The sequence below is a fragment of the Acyrthosiphon pisum genome, unplaced genomic scaffold (genome assembly GCF_005508785.2).
Source record: "Acyrthosiphon pisum isolate AL4f unplaced genomic scaffold, pea_aphid_22Mar2018_4r6ur Scaffold_20759;HRSCAF=22051, whole genome shotgun sequence".
Classification (NCBI taxonomy): Eukaryota; Metazoa; Arthropoda; class Insecta; order Hemiptera; family Aphididae; genus Acyrthosiphon; species Acyrthosiphon pisum.
The window spans coordinates 4,630-18,608 of NW_021770152.1; the positions used below are offsets into that span (position 1 = coordinate 4,630).

Sequence of the window (13,979 nt, forward strand, 5' to 3'; positions counted from 1 at the left end):
CACGTTCCGATACCTTCACATATCACAGTCGCTCGTTTAAGGCATCACCCACTAAGCGTTCGGTATTATCAGCTATTGCACAAATGTATGACCCACTTGGATTGCTAGCCCCTATCATATTTTGGGCGAAATGTTTCATGCAGACCTTGTGGAAAAGCGGATACACCTGGGATCAGCCCATTTCAAATGAACTATCGTCATCATGGAAAACATTTTCGTCAGAGTTACCCAGTGTAGCTTCACTCAAAATACCCAGGTATATTCCGATCGATCAGTCCTGTCATGTTCAGTTACTCGGTTTTTCCGATGCGTCAAAGAAGGGATTTGCCGTGGTTGTCTATATTCGGTTAGAATATCCTTCAAAATCTTCAACGGTACATTTAATAACTGCAAAATCAAAAGTGGCACCCCTGAAGTCCGGAAATATCGATGAGTCGTTATCTATTCCACGATTGGAACTTTGTGGGGCCCTGCTACTCGCCCAAACATTACATCGTATTCAACAAACCCTTGCCAAAATAGTAAATATCTCCGCTATGCACGCATGGACGGATTCCACTGTAGTGCTCGCGTGGATCACCGCTCACCAAATACAATTTAAGGTATTCGTGACAAACCAGTTGAATAAGATCGCGGAATTGATACCATCGTACACATGGCGTCACGTTTCCACGCTGGATAACCCAGCAGACTGTGAAGCACTGTCCCATCACCTATACTGGACCGGCCCCAAGTTCCTGCGTCAACCAGTGAATGGCTGGTCGTCCACTGGTTGTAACGTCATGCCACCCGACTTACTCCCAGAACGGCAGTCCACTACAGAATCAAGTCATCTTGTCACCGTTCCGACACTCAACACCGATTGGTTACAGCGTTTTTCTTCATTCACTCGAATCACTCGAATTGTCGCATACATGTATCGGTTTATATTTCGTATTCGAAACCAATTTTCATATTCTGGTTTTATTCATTGGTCAGAGCTACAGCATGCTCTCAAGGTAATCGTGAAAGTAGCTCAATCGAATGACTTTCGATAATTAATCAAGACCTTGTCATGCAACAAAAATGGTACAATTCCACTATCTGTGGCGCGTCTTGCGCCATTCCTAGATACTGAAGGAATTGTTCGAGTAGGAGGACGCATACGAAATTCAAGGTCCAAGGAGGATTTCAAATTCCCAATATTATTGCCGAAGTCCTGCGTACTCACTACATTACTCGTGCGTCATTATCACATCAACCATTTGCATGCAGGGCCCCAACTGGTGTCAACCTTGTTATCTGTTCGTTTTTGGATATTGTCGAGTCGGTCCATCATTCGTTCACTCATATTCAAATGTGTGGCGTGTGCAAGACAACGAGCCACTCGGCCTACACCGATTATGGGAGACTTGCCAAATTTTCGAGTTTGTCCCTCGAGGCCATTCAACAACGTCGGCATTGACTACGCAGGTCCATTATGGATTAAGGAAGGGAGACGCCGCAATGCTCGCTCAGTGAAGTGTTATCTGGCGATCTTTGTCTGTACGGCAATCAAGGCAGTACATATAGAGGTCGTTTCTGACTTATCCACACCTGCGTTCAAAGCTGCATTACATCGTTTCATTTCACGACGGGGTATTCCAGCTCATATCTATTCTGATTGTGGAACAAACTTCCAAGGCGCTGATGCACTATTACACGCTCATTTGCGAGATCCAGTTCTTCGGGAACTCTGTTCCACCCAGATTCCATGCCAATGGCATTTCAATCCTCCTGCAGCCCCTCATTTTGGGGGACTGTGGGAAGCAGCTGTGAAGTTAACCAAATATCATCTCAAACGAGTTATTGGTAGTCAGCTGTTGACATTTGAGGAAATGTCCACCTTAGCTCACAGAATTGAAGCTGTGCTCAACTCAAGGCCACTTGTGCCACAATCACCTGACCCAAGTGACCTACGAGTGCTAACTCCTGGGGATTTTTTGATCGGCTGTCCATTGGTCGCGTTACCAGAACCAGATCTGACCTCCACGCCAATGAACCGGTTATCTCGATGGCAATTACTAACCCAGTTCCAACAATCGTTTTGGAAACGTTGGTCATCAGAATACCTGACTACGCTTCAGGGCCGGTCGAAATAGTATCGTAAGCAAAGGAACATCGCAGTTGGAGACCTGGTGATAGTGCATCATCCAAATACATCTCCAACACATTGGAAATTAGGGAGGGTCGAGATGACCCATCCGGGCGAGGATGGAGTGGTCAGGGTCGTTACCGTTAGAACAAGTGACGGAAGTTACAAACGGCCCGTCGTTAAGTTAGCAGTTCTGCCTGTCGAGGATGAACAGGATTCCTGACTTGTTCTCCTCTACTAAAGCTTAGCATTCCCCTGTTCCATAGTTCAACTCCTTGATTGTAAACTTGTGTAGAGATATTTCTCAATTAGATTTAAGTTAGCATATAAGCATCAAACCTATCAACTTTAGCATACTGGTCAACTTTGAAAGTCTACGTCTTCCAAGGGGGGAGTATGTTGCCGCCACACGCAACATGTGACAACGCCGGGGTGCGTACATTGCACCGTTACACCTGACGACAACCAGTCGCCCGCGTATCACGCGGCCGGTCGGAATCATGACTGATACGCGAGCATGTTTTGTTTTTTTTATCATCGTTCTCATGATCAGCTGACGGTCGTCGTCGTTCGTTGACACGGTCGCTCCATTTTTGCAAAAAGTTGTGTTCTTTTTCGTTGAACGACATTTCGTCTATCGTTGTGCCGTATTACTCGCCGACGTGTAGACCGTACACTCATTTTTGGCAGCGTGCGTATTATTCGCGCGTCGTGTAATCCGTTTACCGTTGTGCCGTATTATTCGCCGACGTGTAGACCGTACACACTTTTTGGCAGCGTGCGTATTATTCGCGCGTCTTGTAATCCGTTTACCGTTGTGCCGTATTATTCGCCGACGTGTAGGTATACCGTACGCCATACATTCCTCTTTACCAACGTGTGTACCTCGGTGCGTATTGTTCTCCGTTTCGGTTCTTTACCACACCATCACGATCAAGAGGCTGTCCCGCACCAGTTGATGTCGCAGTCCACTCACCACGTCGCGGACACGTAATGTTAAATTAGCTTATATTCAATATATATGATGTATGATAAGTTGTTATAACTTAAGTCCGTAGGTTAAGTGCCCCCCCCCCCCCCCCCGTCCACAAGCGTGTATTACTATTATTAAGACTATAATAATATAAGCATGTATATAGCCTACTGTTAAAAATGTCATTTACCTACTCTAGTCCTATCTAATTCCGGCAACCACCACACTGCACTACCACCTCAATCTGTAGCGAGGTTAGTGTATGCAACATGTTGGTCCTTCGAGCCGGATAGATCATACTATATTATACAGTCCACTAATAATAAAAAAAATATATAATTTTTTAAAAAAAAAAAAACATTGGTAACCATGCCCCTCTCTGCATCGGATATCGAGCGTGCAGACCGTGCTCTGAAACGTACAATTGCCAAACGAGATGCATCAATAGCCCAAATTAATTTATTACATGCTTTGGCGCAAAACGTAGGTGAAAATAAAGATGCTCTCCATGTATTCCGTGCTAGACAGAGAGATGTTCAATCTCTGAGGAGCCAGTTCATTGCTGATCAAGACTCGATCTTTGACCTATTATTAAAACTCAACCGTGAGGAGGAATATTATTTGTCACATGTACCTTTAAATAACGAGGTATCTGTACAATACTATGCCATTATGGCTGCTGCTGACGCTATAGGTGACGACACCCATCCACCACTCCTTACGACGAGTATATCGAACTCAAGGGATAGATCACAGATACAATTGCCGAAAATCCAAATTCCAAGTTTCGACGGTGACATCCTCCGGTGAAGAACTTTCCGAGATACATTCAATTCGTTAGTACACGAAGATGATGATATACCGAAAATCGTGAAATTTCATCATCTATTGTCTGCTGTTATGGGTAGCGCAAGTGCAGTAGTGTGTTCTATTCCATTATCCGAGTCAAATTATCAAGTAGCATGGGATGCTCTTCATGACCGTTTCGATAACAAGCGTCTTATTTTACATGCACATTTGGAAAAATTATTTAGTTTTCCACCACTTAAATCGTCGTCGCTAAACGACTTGAAGATTTTTCTCGACACGTTTCAAGAGAATATTGGCGCAATCCCGACAAAGAGGGCTTTATATTGTTTTATATTGCTTCTCGAGTGTTAGATCCGTCTACTAAATGCCTATTCCAATCCCAACATAGCAGTTATGTTCTACCTGTAATAACTGACTTATTGAAGTTTTTCCAAAACAGATGTCAAGTTCTCCAAAACAGTTCAGGTTCTGCTACGTTATTAGCGCACGTCCACATTAAACCAAAACCACAAATTAAGAAAGCTTATTCATCTCCTCGCACTTCTCTGGTGGCTGCTTCTGGTAAGGGCACGACGGTTTGTCCGCTATGCCAAGGGTCACATTATATCGGGAAGTGTGAAAAATTCATTAAGTCATCCACGCAACAGCGTTTAAAAACCATACAATCTCATCGAATGTGTACAAATTGTCTTAGTGCCACGCACACATCATCGAAATGTATGTCAAAATATGTGTGTCGTCAGTGTTCGGCTCGACATCATTCGATGCTTCATCTCGATCAAGGTGATCAACAAGTGTCGTCATCTCCATCATCGAAGTCGGACTCTACTGTCACAATTCCACTCACAGGCAATACCTCATCTGCGTTTGTCGGGAGCGTGAATGCCACGAACCTCAATGTATTAGGCACTGCACTTGTACGCATCCATGATAAATGTGGACAATGGATACCCGTTCGAGCTCTAATTGATTCTGGATCTCAAATATCAGCAATCACGCATGGATGCGCACTCCAGCTACAACTACCCCGACGTCCAACGACCGTTAATGTTGTAGGCCTTTCTCAAAATTCTGTCATACACGCAAAGGGATGTAGTACATGTACTATGATCCCACATACTTCTATGTGTCCAGAAATAACATGTGAAGTAGTGATTTTGTCTAGAATAACGAGTTCAATGCCTCCAACCAGTCTAGATCCACGTATACGATCTACATACGCAGAAATCCACTTTGCTGACCCGTCTTTTGATCAACCAGGACGGATCGACTTTCTTCTTGGAGCTGACATTTATAATCAAATATTCAACAATGGTTACCAAGTACGTCACGTCGTTGGATTACCTTCAGCATTCGAGACCAGTCTCGGATGGATTTTTGTTGGATCTTCATTTCAAGACAGTTCAGCTCACACTGCTCGTCCCTGCTAGTGTCATCCGAACCTCCTCTCACCCAGTTGCTTAATCGTTTTTTGGGAAATAGAAGAGCCAGTTGTGCGTCCCGGGTCATTCACGGAAGAAGAAAAATGTGAAGAACATTTTTGTCGAACGACTAATCGTGATATGTCTGGTCGGTATATTGTGAATTTTCCTTTTAAAATTGACCCGAGCATTTTGGGTGAATCGCGAAACATGGTGCTTTCACGTTTCTTCAATCTGGAACGTAAATTACAAGGTGATCGAGAGCTGTATGAAGCATATAGGTCATTCATGGACGACTACCTCAAGCTTGGCCATATGCAACTCGCCGCTACACCAGCTAAATACATAATACCACATCTTGCGGTTGTCAAGCATGAAAATAACAAAATCAAATTACGGGTAGTATTCGATGCGTCTGCCCGCACATCCAATGGATCGTCTCTAAACAGTATACTTTATACCGGACCGAAATTACAACGGGACATTATGGATTTATTAATGTGTTGTCGACTACATCGATACATGTTTACGGCGGACATTTGCAAAATGTACCACCAAATCATTATTCCACCTTCAGAGCGTGAGTACCAACGCATCTTATGGCGAAATGATCCTTCCACTCCATTGGACGAATGCGAGTTATGCACCGTAACTTACGGAGTCGCGTCTTCTCCCTATCATGCTATAAGAGTGTTACACCAACTTGAAAAGGATGAAGGCAAACAATATCCGGCTGCTACGGATGTCTTATCTACCCAAACTTATGTGGATGACATTATAACAGGCAGCAACACAATAGACGAAGTACTAATTTTACAGCAACAAATAATTCAATTGTTAGCTCATGGTGGATTTGAGCTCAAAAAGTGGGCGAGCAACTGTCCTGAAGTATTGAAAAATATTCCTGTGCAGGACCAGACTACAGTCATATCCTTTGACCAAAAGGATGAATGCGTCGTAAAAATACTCGGGCTCCACTGGGATCCACGTTCCGATACCTTCACATTGATATGTCGCTCGTTTAAGGCATCACCCACTAAGTGTTCGGTATTATCAGCTATTGCACAAATGTATGACCCACTTGGATTGCTAGCCCCTATCATATTTTGGGCGAAATGTTTCATGCAGACCTTGTGGAAAAGCGGATACACCTGGGATCAGCCCATTTCAAATGAACTATCGTCATCATGGAAAACATTTTCGTCAGAGTTACCCAGTGTAGCTTCACTCAAAATACCCAGGTATATTCCGATCGATCAGTCCTGTCATGTTCAGTTACTCGGTTTTTCCGATGCGTCAAAGAAGGGATTTGCAGCGGTTGTCTATATTCGGTTAGAATATCCTTCAAAACCTTCAACGGTACATTTAATAACTGCAAAATCAAAAGTGGCACCCCTGAAGTCCGGAAATATCGATGAGTCGTTATCTATTCCACGATTGGAACTTTGTGGGGCCCTGCTACTCGCCCAAACATTACATCGTGTTCAAAAAACCCTTGCCAGAAAAGTAAATATCTCCGCTATGCACGCATAGACGGATTCCACTGTAAAGCTCGCGTGGATCACCGCTCACCAAATACAATTTAAGGTATTCGTGACAAACCGGTTGAATAAGATCGCGGAATTGATACCATCGTGCACATGGCATCACGTTTCCACGCTGGATAACCCAGCAGACTGTGTTTCACGCGGAATGCATCCCAACGAAGCACTGTCCCATCACCTATCTAATTCCGGCAACCACCGCACTGCACTACCACCTCAATCTGTAGCGAGGTTAGTGTATGCAACAGGTTTTATTATATTATTATATTATCTGTATTCTGTATGACTGTATTATACTATCATGTAATTACGGTTAGCAGGAGTAATGTAATGGTAATTGCTGGTCAGTTTTAAATGTCGTATACGTATACGGGCACCGCTGACCGCTGGATGTCACGTGATGTGTCGATCGATCATTAAATTAATTAAACATTGAATAATAATTTTCGGGAGGGTTGTAACCCCATAACCCCCCCCTGGATACGCCACTGATAAGAAGTAGATAGGTATAATGTGCCTATAAAATGCGTGTATCCATTAAATAATACATAATATAAATATTGGGGTAACCGCGATGTAAATCGTCATCACAATAGTATATATGACAATTACTCAGAAAACCCTCACATGCGACCGCCGTAAAAACCGATGAAAATTAAAAACGATTTTCTGTTCGTTAAATATAACTATAGGTAGGTAATGATAATTATCATTGACGGTGTAATTACGCGTTTGTATACAGATTAAATAATATGACAAGCGTACGCTAATGTAATAATTAAACATGTGTTTATATTATATTACAAATTATTTGAAGTTGATGAACATGTTGACCCACAAGGAAAATATGTATTTATTGTTGGCAAATTGAATGCCGATTCGCCTTCTAATTCATCGTATTATGTAACATCGAAAGTTCTCGAAAAAAAACCAATAATTCAACTATAGCACTATTCGTAACCGATTCTCTTAAACCAGCGGTTCCTAACCTGTGCACCGCGGTGCCGCAAGGGCACCGCAAGCTTATTTCATGGGCACCGAGGCTCATCCAAGAATGAAAAAAACTATTTACAATTTATTGTAGTTAAAAAAAAAAATTGTTTTACGTATGATATTACTTGGTACACTCGATATATTTAATACAGTGTTTCTAATCGGTATCGATTCAGATAAATTACATAGGCAAAGTGGGTCTATTATTAAAACGCCTGCTACAGAGTCAACTTGTTCTAATATAGAAGAAAGCATAACCAACGAAGACGGAGTTAATGATGATAGTCCTACTTCTCAAGGTATGAGTAGTACACTACCGCCAAATACTGGTGATTCTGTCCCAAGAACGTCTAAAAAACGTAAATACGTTGAAAGTTATTTGGAGATGGGGTTCATAGAAACAAACGATGGCCAGCCACAGTGCGTAATTTGTTCAGAAGTTTTTTCTAACAGCTCTATGTATCCCGGAAAACTACGTCGTCATTATGAAAAGGTCCACCCAGATCATGATGGGAAACCACTCGATTTTTTGAAATGAAAGCGCTCTGAACTATTGACTGTTAGAACAAAAATAAAATAGCACGTACTAACCGATAATGAAAACGCATTGAAGCTTTCTACATGGTGAGTTACCGTATAGCACAAAAAGGTGAAGCTCATACCATTGCGGAGACCCTCATAAAACCATGCGTTATTGATATAGTAACTTGTATGTTTGATGATAAATCTGCCAAACATTTATCCATAATTCCTTTGTCAAATAATACTGTTGCACGGCGAATTGAAGATTTGGCTAGCAACGTATCAGAAACACTTGTCTCTCGTATTAAAATTCACACTACAAATGGACGAATCAACCGATATTGCTGGTCTTCCTGTGGTAATTGTGTTCGTTCGTTACGTAAACATGAACTCTTTTGAGGAAGATCTTTTATTTTGTAAACCACTTCTATCTAATACAACAGGGGTTCAAATTTTCGGTTTATTGGATGATTTTTTAACAGAAAATCAGATTGCGTGGACAAACTGTATCGATATGTGTACTGATGGTGCTAGGGCCATGACAGGTGCAACAGCTGGACCAACATCTCAAACAACTCAAATATGCATTTAATAAATATTTTCCTACAGATCGAGAGGTGTTTTTAAAAGACGGTGAATGAGTAGTTAATACATTTTCAGTCTGTAGAAAACCCTCAAGCTTGTCTTCAATCGAATATGAGAGTTTGATCGATATAACTTCAGATTCAACATTTCAATCCACCTTCAGTAGCAATTCTTACGTTGAATTTTGGCTAAATTTAAAAAATACAAGTTTTGAACATTTGAGTCAAAAAGAAATAACAATACTCCTACCTTTTGCTACCACTTATTTATGTGAGACAGGATTTTCAGCATATACGGCTACTAAAACCAAATACCGGAACCGTCTTAATGTAGAACCTGACCTTCGTATCCAACTATCACAAATTGAACCAGATATTGCCAAACTTTCAAAAAATAAGCAGCCACAAAAATCTCATTAATTTTTAACTTTCAAAGCAGTATTTTTTTCTTTATTTTCCACCATAATTTTGTAATTTGTTTTTTATATGTACAATAAAATTATTTAAAACGGTCTGTAATGAAAACAAGTGTTCATTTTTATCATGTTTCTCATGATATTCACAGAGGGGCACCTAACTAAATTTAGACCATCAAAAGGGCACCGCCGACTAAAAAGGTTGGGAACCGCTGTCTTAAACCATAGGTATTGTGGCCCAAAGATAATAATGATCACAAAGTTTTGTTGATGTCATCTGATGCTACGCACATTATTCAAGATCATTTTCTTCGAAAAGCCATTAGCCTTCTTTTACGTAGATCATTTTGAAAAGTTCTTCAAAAATATATTTCAATAAACTTGAGAGATTAGGCAAAAATCATTGAAAATTATAAATGAATTTCAAATTAATACATTTTGAAATATAATCTTGCTTACAATAATGCACATTTTTCATCATTAAAAGTATCAAAACTCTTGAAACCTATACAACAATAATTAAAACACGTTTTAAACAAAAATAAAAGATTAATGGTTTTAAATGAAATTACTTAAATAAGTCAAGGTGACAAGGTCACGATTTGTCTGATCAAAATAATTAACAAAATATATTAATAATTATAAGTCAATTTTAAATATGCACCAATAACCAGTGCTGATAATGTACACAGTTGTCGCAGGTTTTCGTCCTACAGTTCACGGGAAAATTTGCGTTGGTGTAATTTACCTCGTTTTGTGAACTAATTCGACCGAGATTGACAATTGGTGGATGCAGTTTTTGGCACCTGATATAAATCGAACGTAGTTCAAACTACACTCTTAATTTGCATGATAATTGATAAATCCAAGAACGAAAACAATTAAGTATTTTTTGAGTTTTTAGGAACCTACATAGTCTACAATAAAACATGTTCAACTCTCATATTTGTTTTAAGATGTTGTTTATTTAATCGAAACCATAAACGCCACGATTTGATGCTCGCTTTTACCTTATCTGCCCGAGTGGACCAATGAAAACAAATATTAATTGCTCATATTACTAAGTTTTAACCAATATCAATTATTTATAAAAAAAAATGTCCATATCGCAAATTGTATATTCTACGCTTAAATTTGAAATAAATTAATTTAGGGGCATTTATCGAGATAACAACTACTATCATAAAACTAGATGAACCAAGCGAGAGACATTTACGAAATGTCATTAAAATTGGTTAAGTGGTTTTGGAGGTATGCGTGAACGAACATAATATAGGTAGTGACACAATATGTTTTATATATAAGAAATAATAGATAGATAGATAACAACTATATTGATTATTGATTATTAGCAAGAAACGTAACATACAAAGGTTATTGTTTGACACAGTATATTAATCAATACGTACATATTATATAAATTTGGATATATGAAGAAATACATTTAAAATAGTAATACTAATAGTAATACTAATAGTAATATAGGTATTAAATAATATAAAGGGATTAAGAAAAATGGTGTTATAAATTACAATATATTATTATAGTAGTGCAGATGGAAAAATCATGCCGTTTATTATAATATTATGGTTTGTGTCTTTTAGGATTTAAGGACATATTTTCTTAGAAAATAAATTACAATTATTAGTTTAAAAAAAAGGAAAAAAAAGGAATTATGTTTTTATTTATTCCCTTTACGATAAAAATGCACAAAATAACCTCTGTTTTCATCAATTTTAGCTTCACAGAAGGCAGTAACTGGAGTAAATTCTGCAAAATAAATTGGTTTTTTTGATTTTAGACTTGTTGAATGTATGGATTAGTTGTCCTACCACAATTGTATATAACTGGGATTGTATACGCAACTATATTATGTTGTATGATGAGAAGCTTCTACCGCAAACCAGGCAACATTTTATTCATCTCAAAGCGATTGTAATACCTACATTTTTACAACAAACATATTGGAATTTCCAATTGTATCATAGACTAAAACAAATTTTGAAATGTCCCAATCTTCTTTAATCTTACCAAGACCGAATAATATTATCGAAAATAATGAAAATCCCCCTAAAAATACAAATATTTGTGATGTCTTAGTCCAGCATGCCATGACAAATCGGAGTCGCTAATTAATAATATTCTCATTATCACTGGGATGCCTGTAATTCTTGTTACACAATTTACTTGAGCTGAAAAAAACTATGAGGTTATTCTCACATCTCAGCCCACATTTACTTGATCGCTGCCTTAATCAATCACTAACTTTGAGTCGGGACCAACTTAACACTCATTCATGCTGTGTGTGAGATTTATTATAAAGACACTATATTATTATAGACTATAGTTATAACTTATAACTATAGTATACTATTAATTATTACAGTACTTACCTATTTATAATGAATTTTAATTTTTAAAATATACTGATTATACATACCTTCCAAATAATCCATGTATTTCTTTGCTAATTCTGTAAAAATAAACTACATTTTGACAATTCTCAATTGTTTTTGGTATATCTACATCATACATCATAATATAGGTATGCCAGTAACTCTTTAAGTTAATTTATATTCAAAAGATTCAACAAATCATTCATCAAGTGAAACAAAGATTTATTAAATGTATTTAATTATTATATTAAACATTGGTGAATCTCCAAAATTATTTGAAAGTTACAGGGCTTATCATACATATGTACAAATACAATATTAATTAATGAAATAATAAAAATAAGTGTTTCTATATTTCATCAAACAACTAAACATGTTTCAACGTTATAAAATGACAGGTAACTTTTTTATCGAATTGAGTAACGTTTATTTATATGGAACTATCCATAATTTACGGTGTTTCTTAATTACAGACAAAGTAATAAAAAACACGTGAGCTACCTAAAAAGGTGACATATGAATTGCGGACAAAATGTATGTGACGTAGGTACTACCGGTGGACAAATTTCCAATTTTATTCTTGAAATAATGACAATGTTACATATCATCGATGATTAATATAATATGATTGACTTTATTGGATTGATTATTTGTCAGCATTAAGATTGTGAGTTAAGCTTTTGAAATTTAAAGCAAAAAATATTCTCGAAAGGAGGCATCCATCCACAACCAAAGAATGCAATATGCAAGTGGTGAAATTTATATGGATTAACATTTATACGGGCTTTATCAACATAATTTTTCTACGAAAACTATGATGACATTATATTCATAGAAAAACATACACAATACATGAAGATGACAATGTATGTTTTATAAAAAAAAAGTATTTTATTTAAGAATATTTTAGATTCCTCTTTTACGGGATACACAAATATTTTATTTTCAATTTTTATTCGGTAGCTTGTCCTAAGTCCTGAGATATTTGCAATTAGTATTTTGATAACGATATTTGAACAATACATCCACAACAAGTATGAAGTCATAATTATTTAACTTCGCTACCTCAATATGTTTCAACACTTCATTACCATGGATTAAACGACATTATTTAATGTTTATAATGTAATTATCATTTAGATTATTACATATATATTAGGTATAATAGTTATAATTATATATTTTTTACAATTTGAAATTTTTTCAATATCAACATTGTTGCTTGTAGAAATATTATGTTGCATTCTTTTCATGAATCAAAATATTGTATAGTTGACTTCATGGCTCATATTTAGTTTTTCAATAAAATTAAATACTCAGATGAATTATGCTTAAAAGATTTTTAAAAGCATGTTTTGAACATTTTTATGATGAAAAATTCATCTCAATAGTTGTAAAGAATTTTTAGATTACATTTAAATTAATAGGTATATACGTACGTAACAGTTTGAGCTCTAAAAAAAAAGAAAAATTAGTAATAATTATTTATTAATGTGATATGATTTTTAACGGACCTACTGTAAAATTTTAAATTATACAGAACAATAAAAATATACAAATGCGTTTAAAATTGTTTAATAGACTAGGTAATTTAAAATTGATTAAAATACTGATAAATATAATACATTTTAAAATATAGGTTTATATTTTATTGTATACGAACCCAGAGTTAATATGTTAAAAAAGGAGAATAGGTAATAACAATAGTTATACCAAATGTCAGGATATAACCCATTGCTGAACGGTTTCATTTATATTACTTGTCGGGTAAGGCAACATTTGAAGATGCCGTGATTATCACAAAAGTTATGATTTATGAGACGAAAATCACATGAATTGAATTGTAAAATTAGCCACTTATAGAAATATAAAATATAAAATACAAATTTCACGAACCTTTTATTTTTAGAACTAAAAAAAAATAAACATACAATTTAATGTATAATTGTATATCTTATGTTTCACAATCTAAGAAATAAAGATATGATCTAATATTGCCTTTCTAAAAAATCTCTCATTATGCGTATATAGAATCTTACAATGATCTACTGATAGGAGTCCAGTGTTTGTGTGATTTCAATTTATGATGATGATAATATCATACTATATTATAATAATGTTTAATTTAATATGGTTTTACATTTAATGTAAGGTTTTATTGATAAGTTTTTTTTTTTTTTATTAAAAATAAAGTATATTTACAATCT

At 36.7% G+C, this 13,979-nt stretch overlaps 1 protein-coding gene and 1 long non-coding RNA gene across 2 annotated transcripts; one reads left to right on the forward strand and one right to left on the reverse strand.

Annotated features, from left to right (window-relative positions):
• The first annotated feature begins 1,382 nt into the window (after positions 1–1,382).
• LOC103310151 lies at positions 1,383–2,120 on the forward strand. The gene has a single exon (XM_008187454.1). The coding sequence runs from the start codon at positions 1,383–1,385 to the stop codon at positions 2,118–2,120; it is 738 nt and encodes a 245-aa protein (XP_008185676.1).
• Positions 2,121–10,689: 8,569 nt separating this feature from the next.
• On the reverse strand, positions 10,690–13,702 carry LOC100574242. Its single transcript, XR_510959.3, has 4 exons — positions 13,669–13,702; positions 13,212–13,226; positions 11,817–11,849; positions 10,690–11,146 (listed from the first exon to the last, which is right to left on the reverse strand). It is a non-coding gene; the product is annotated as an uncharacterized LOC100574242 (long non-coding RNA).
• Positions 13,703–13,979: the final 277 nt, after the last annotated feature.

What these genes read in the sequence shown, in the direction of transcription:
- LOC103310151 (XM_008187454.1), top strand. Translation starts at nt 1,383, where the DNA reads ATGGGAGACTTGCCAAATTTTCGAGTTTGTCCCTCGAGGCCATTCAAC.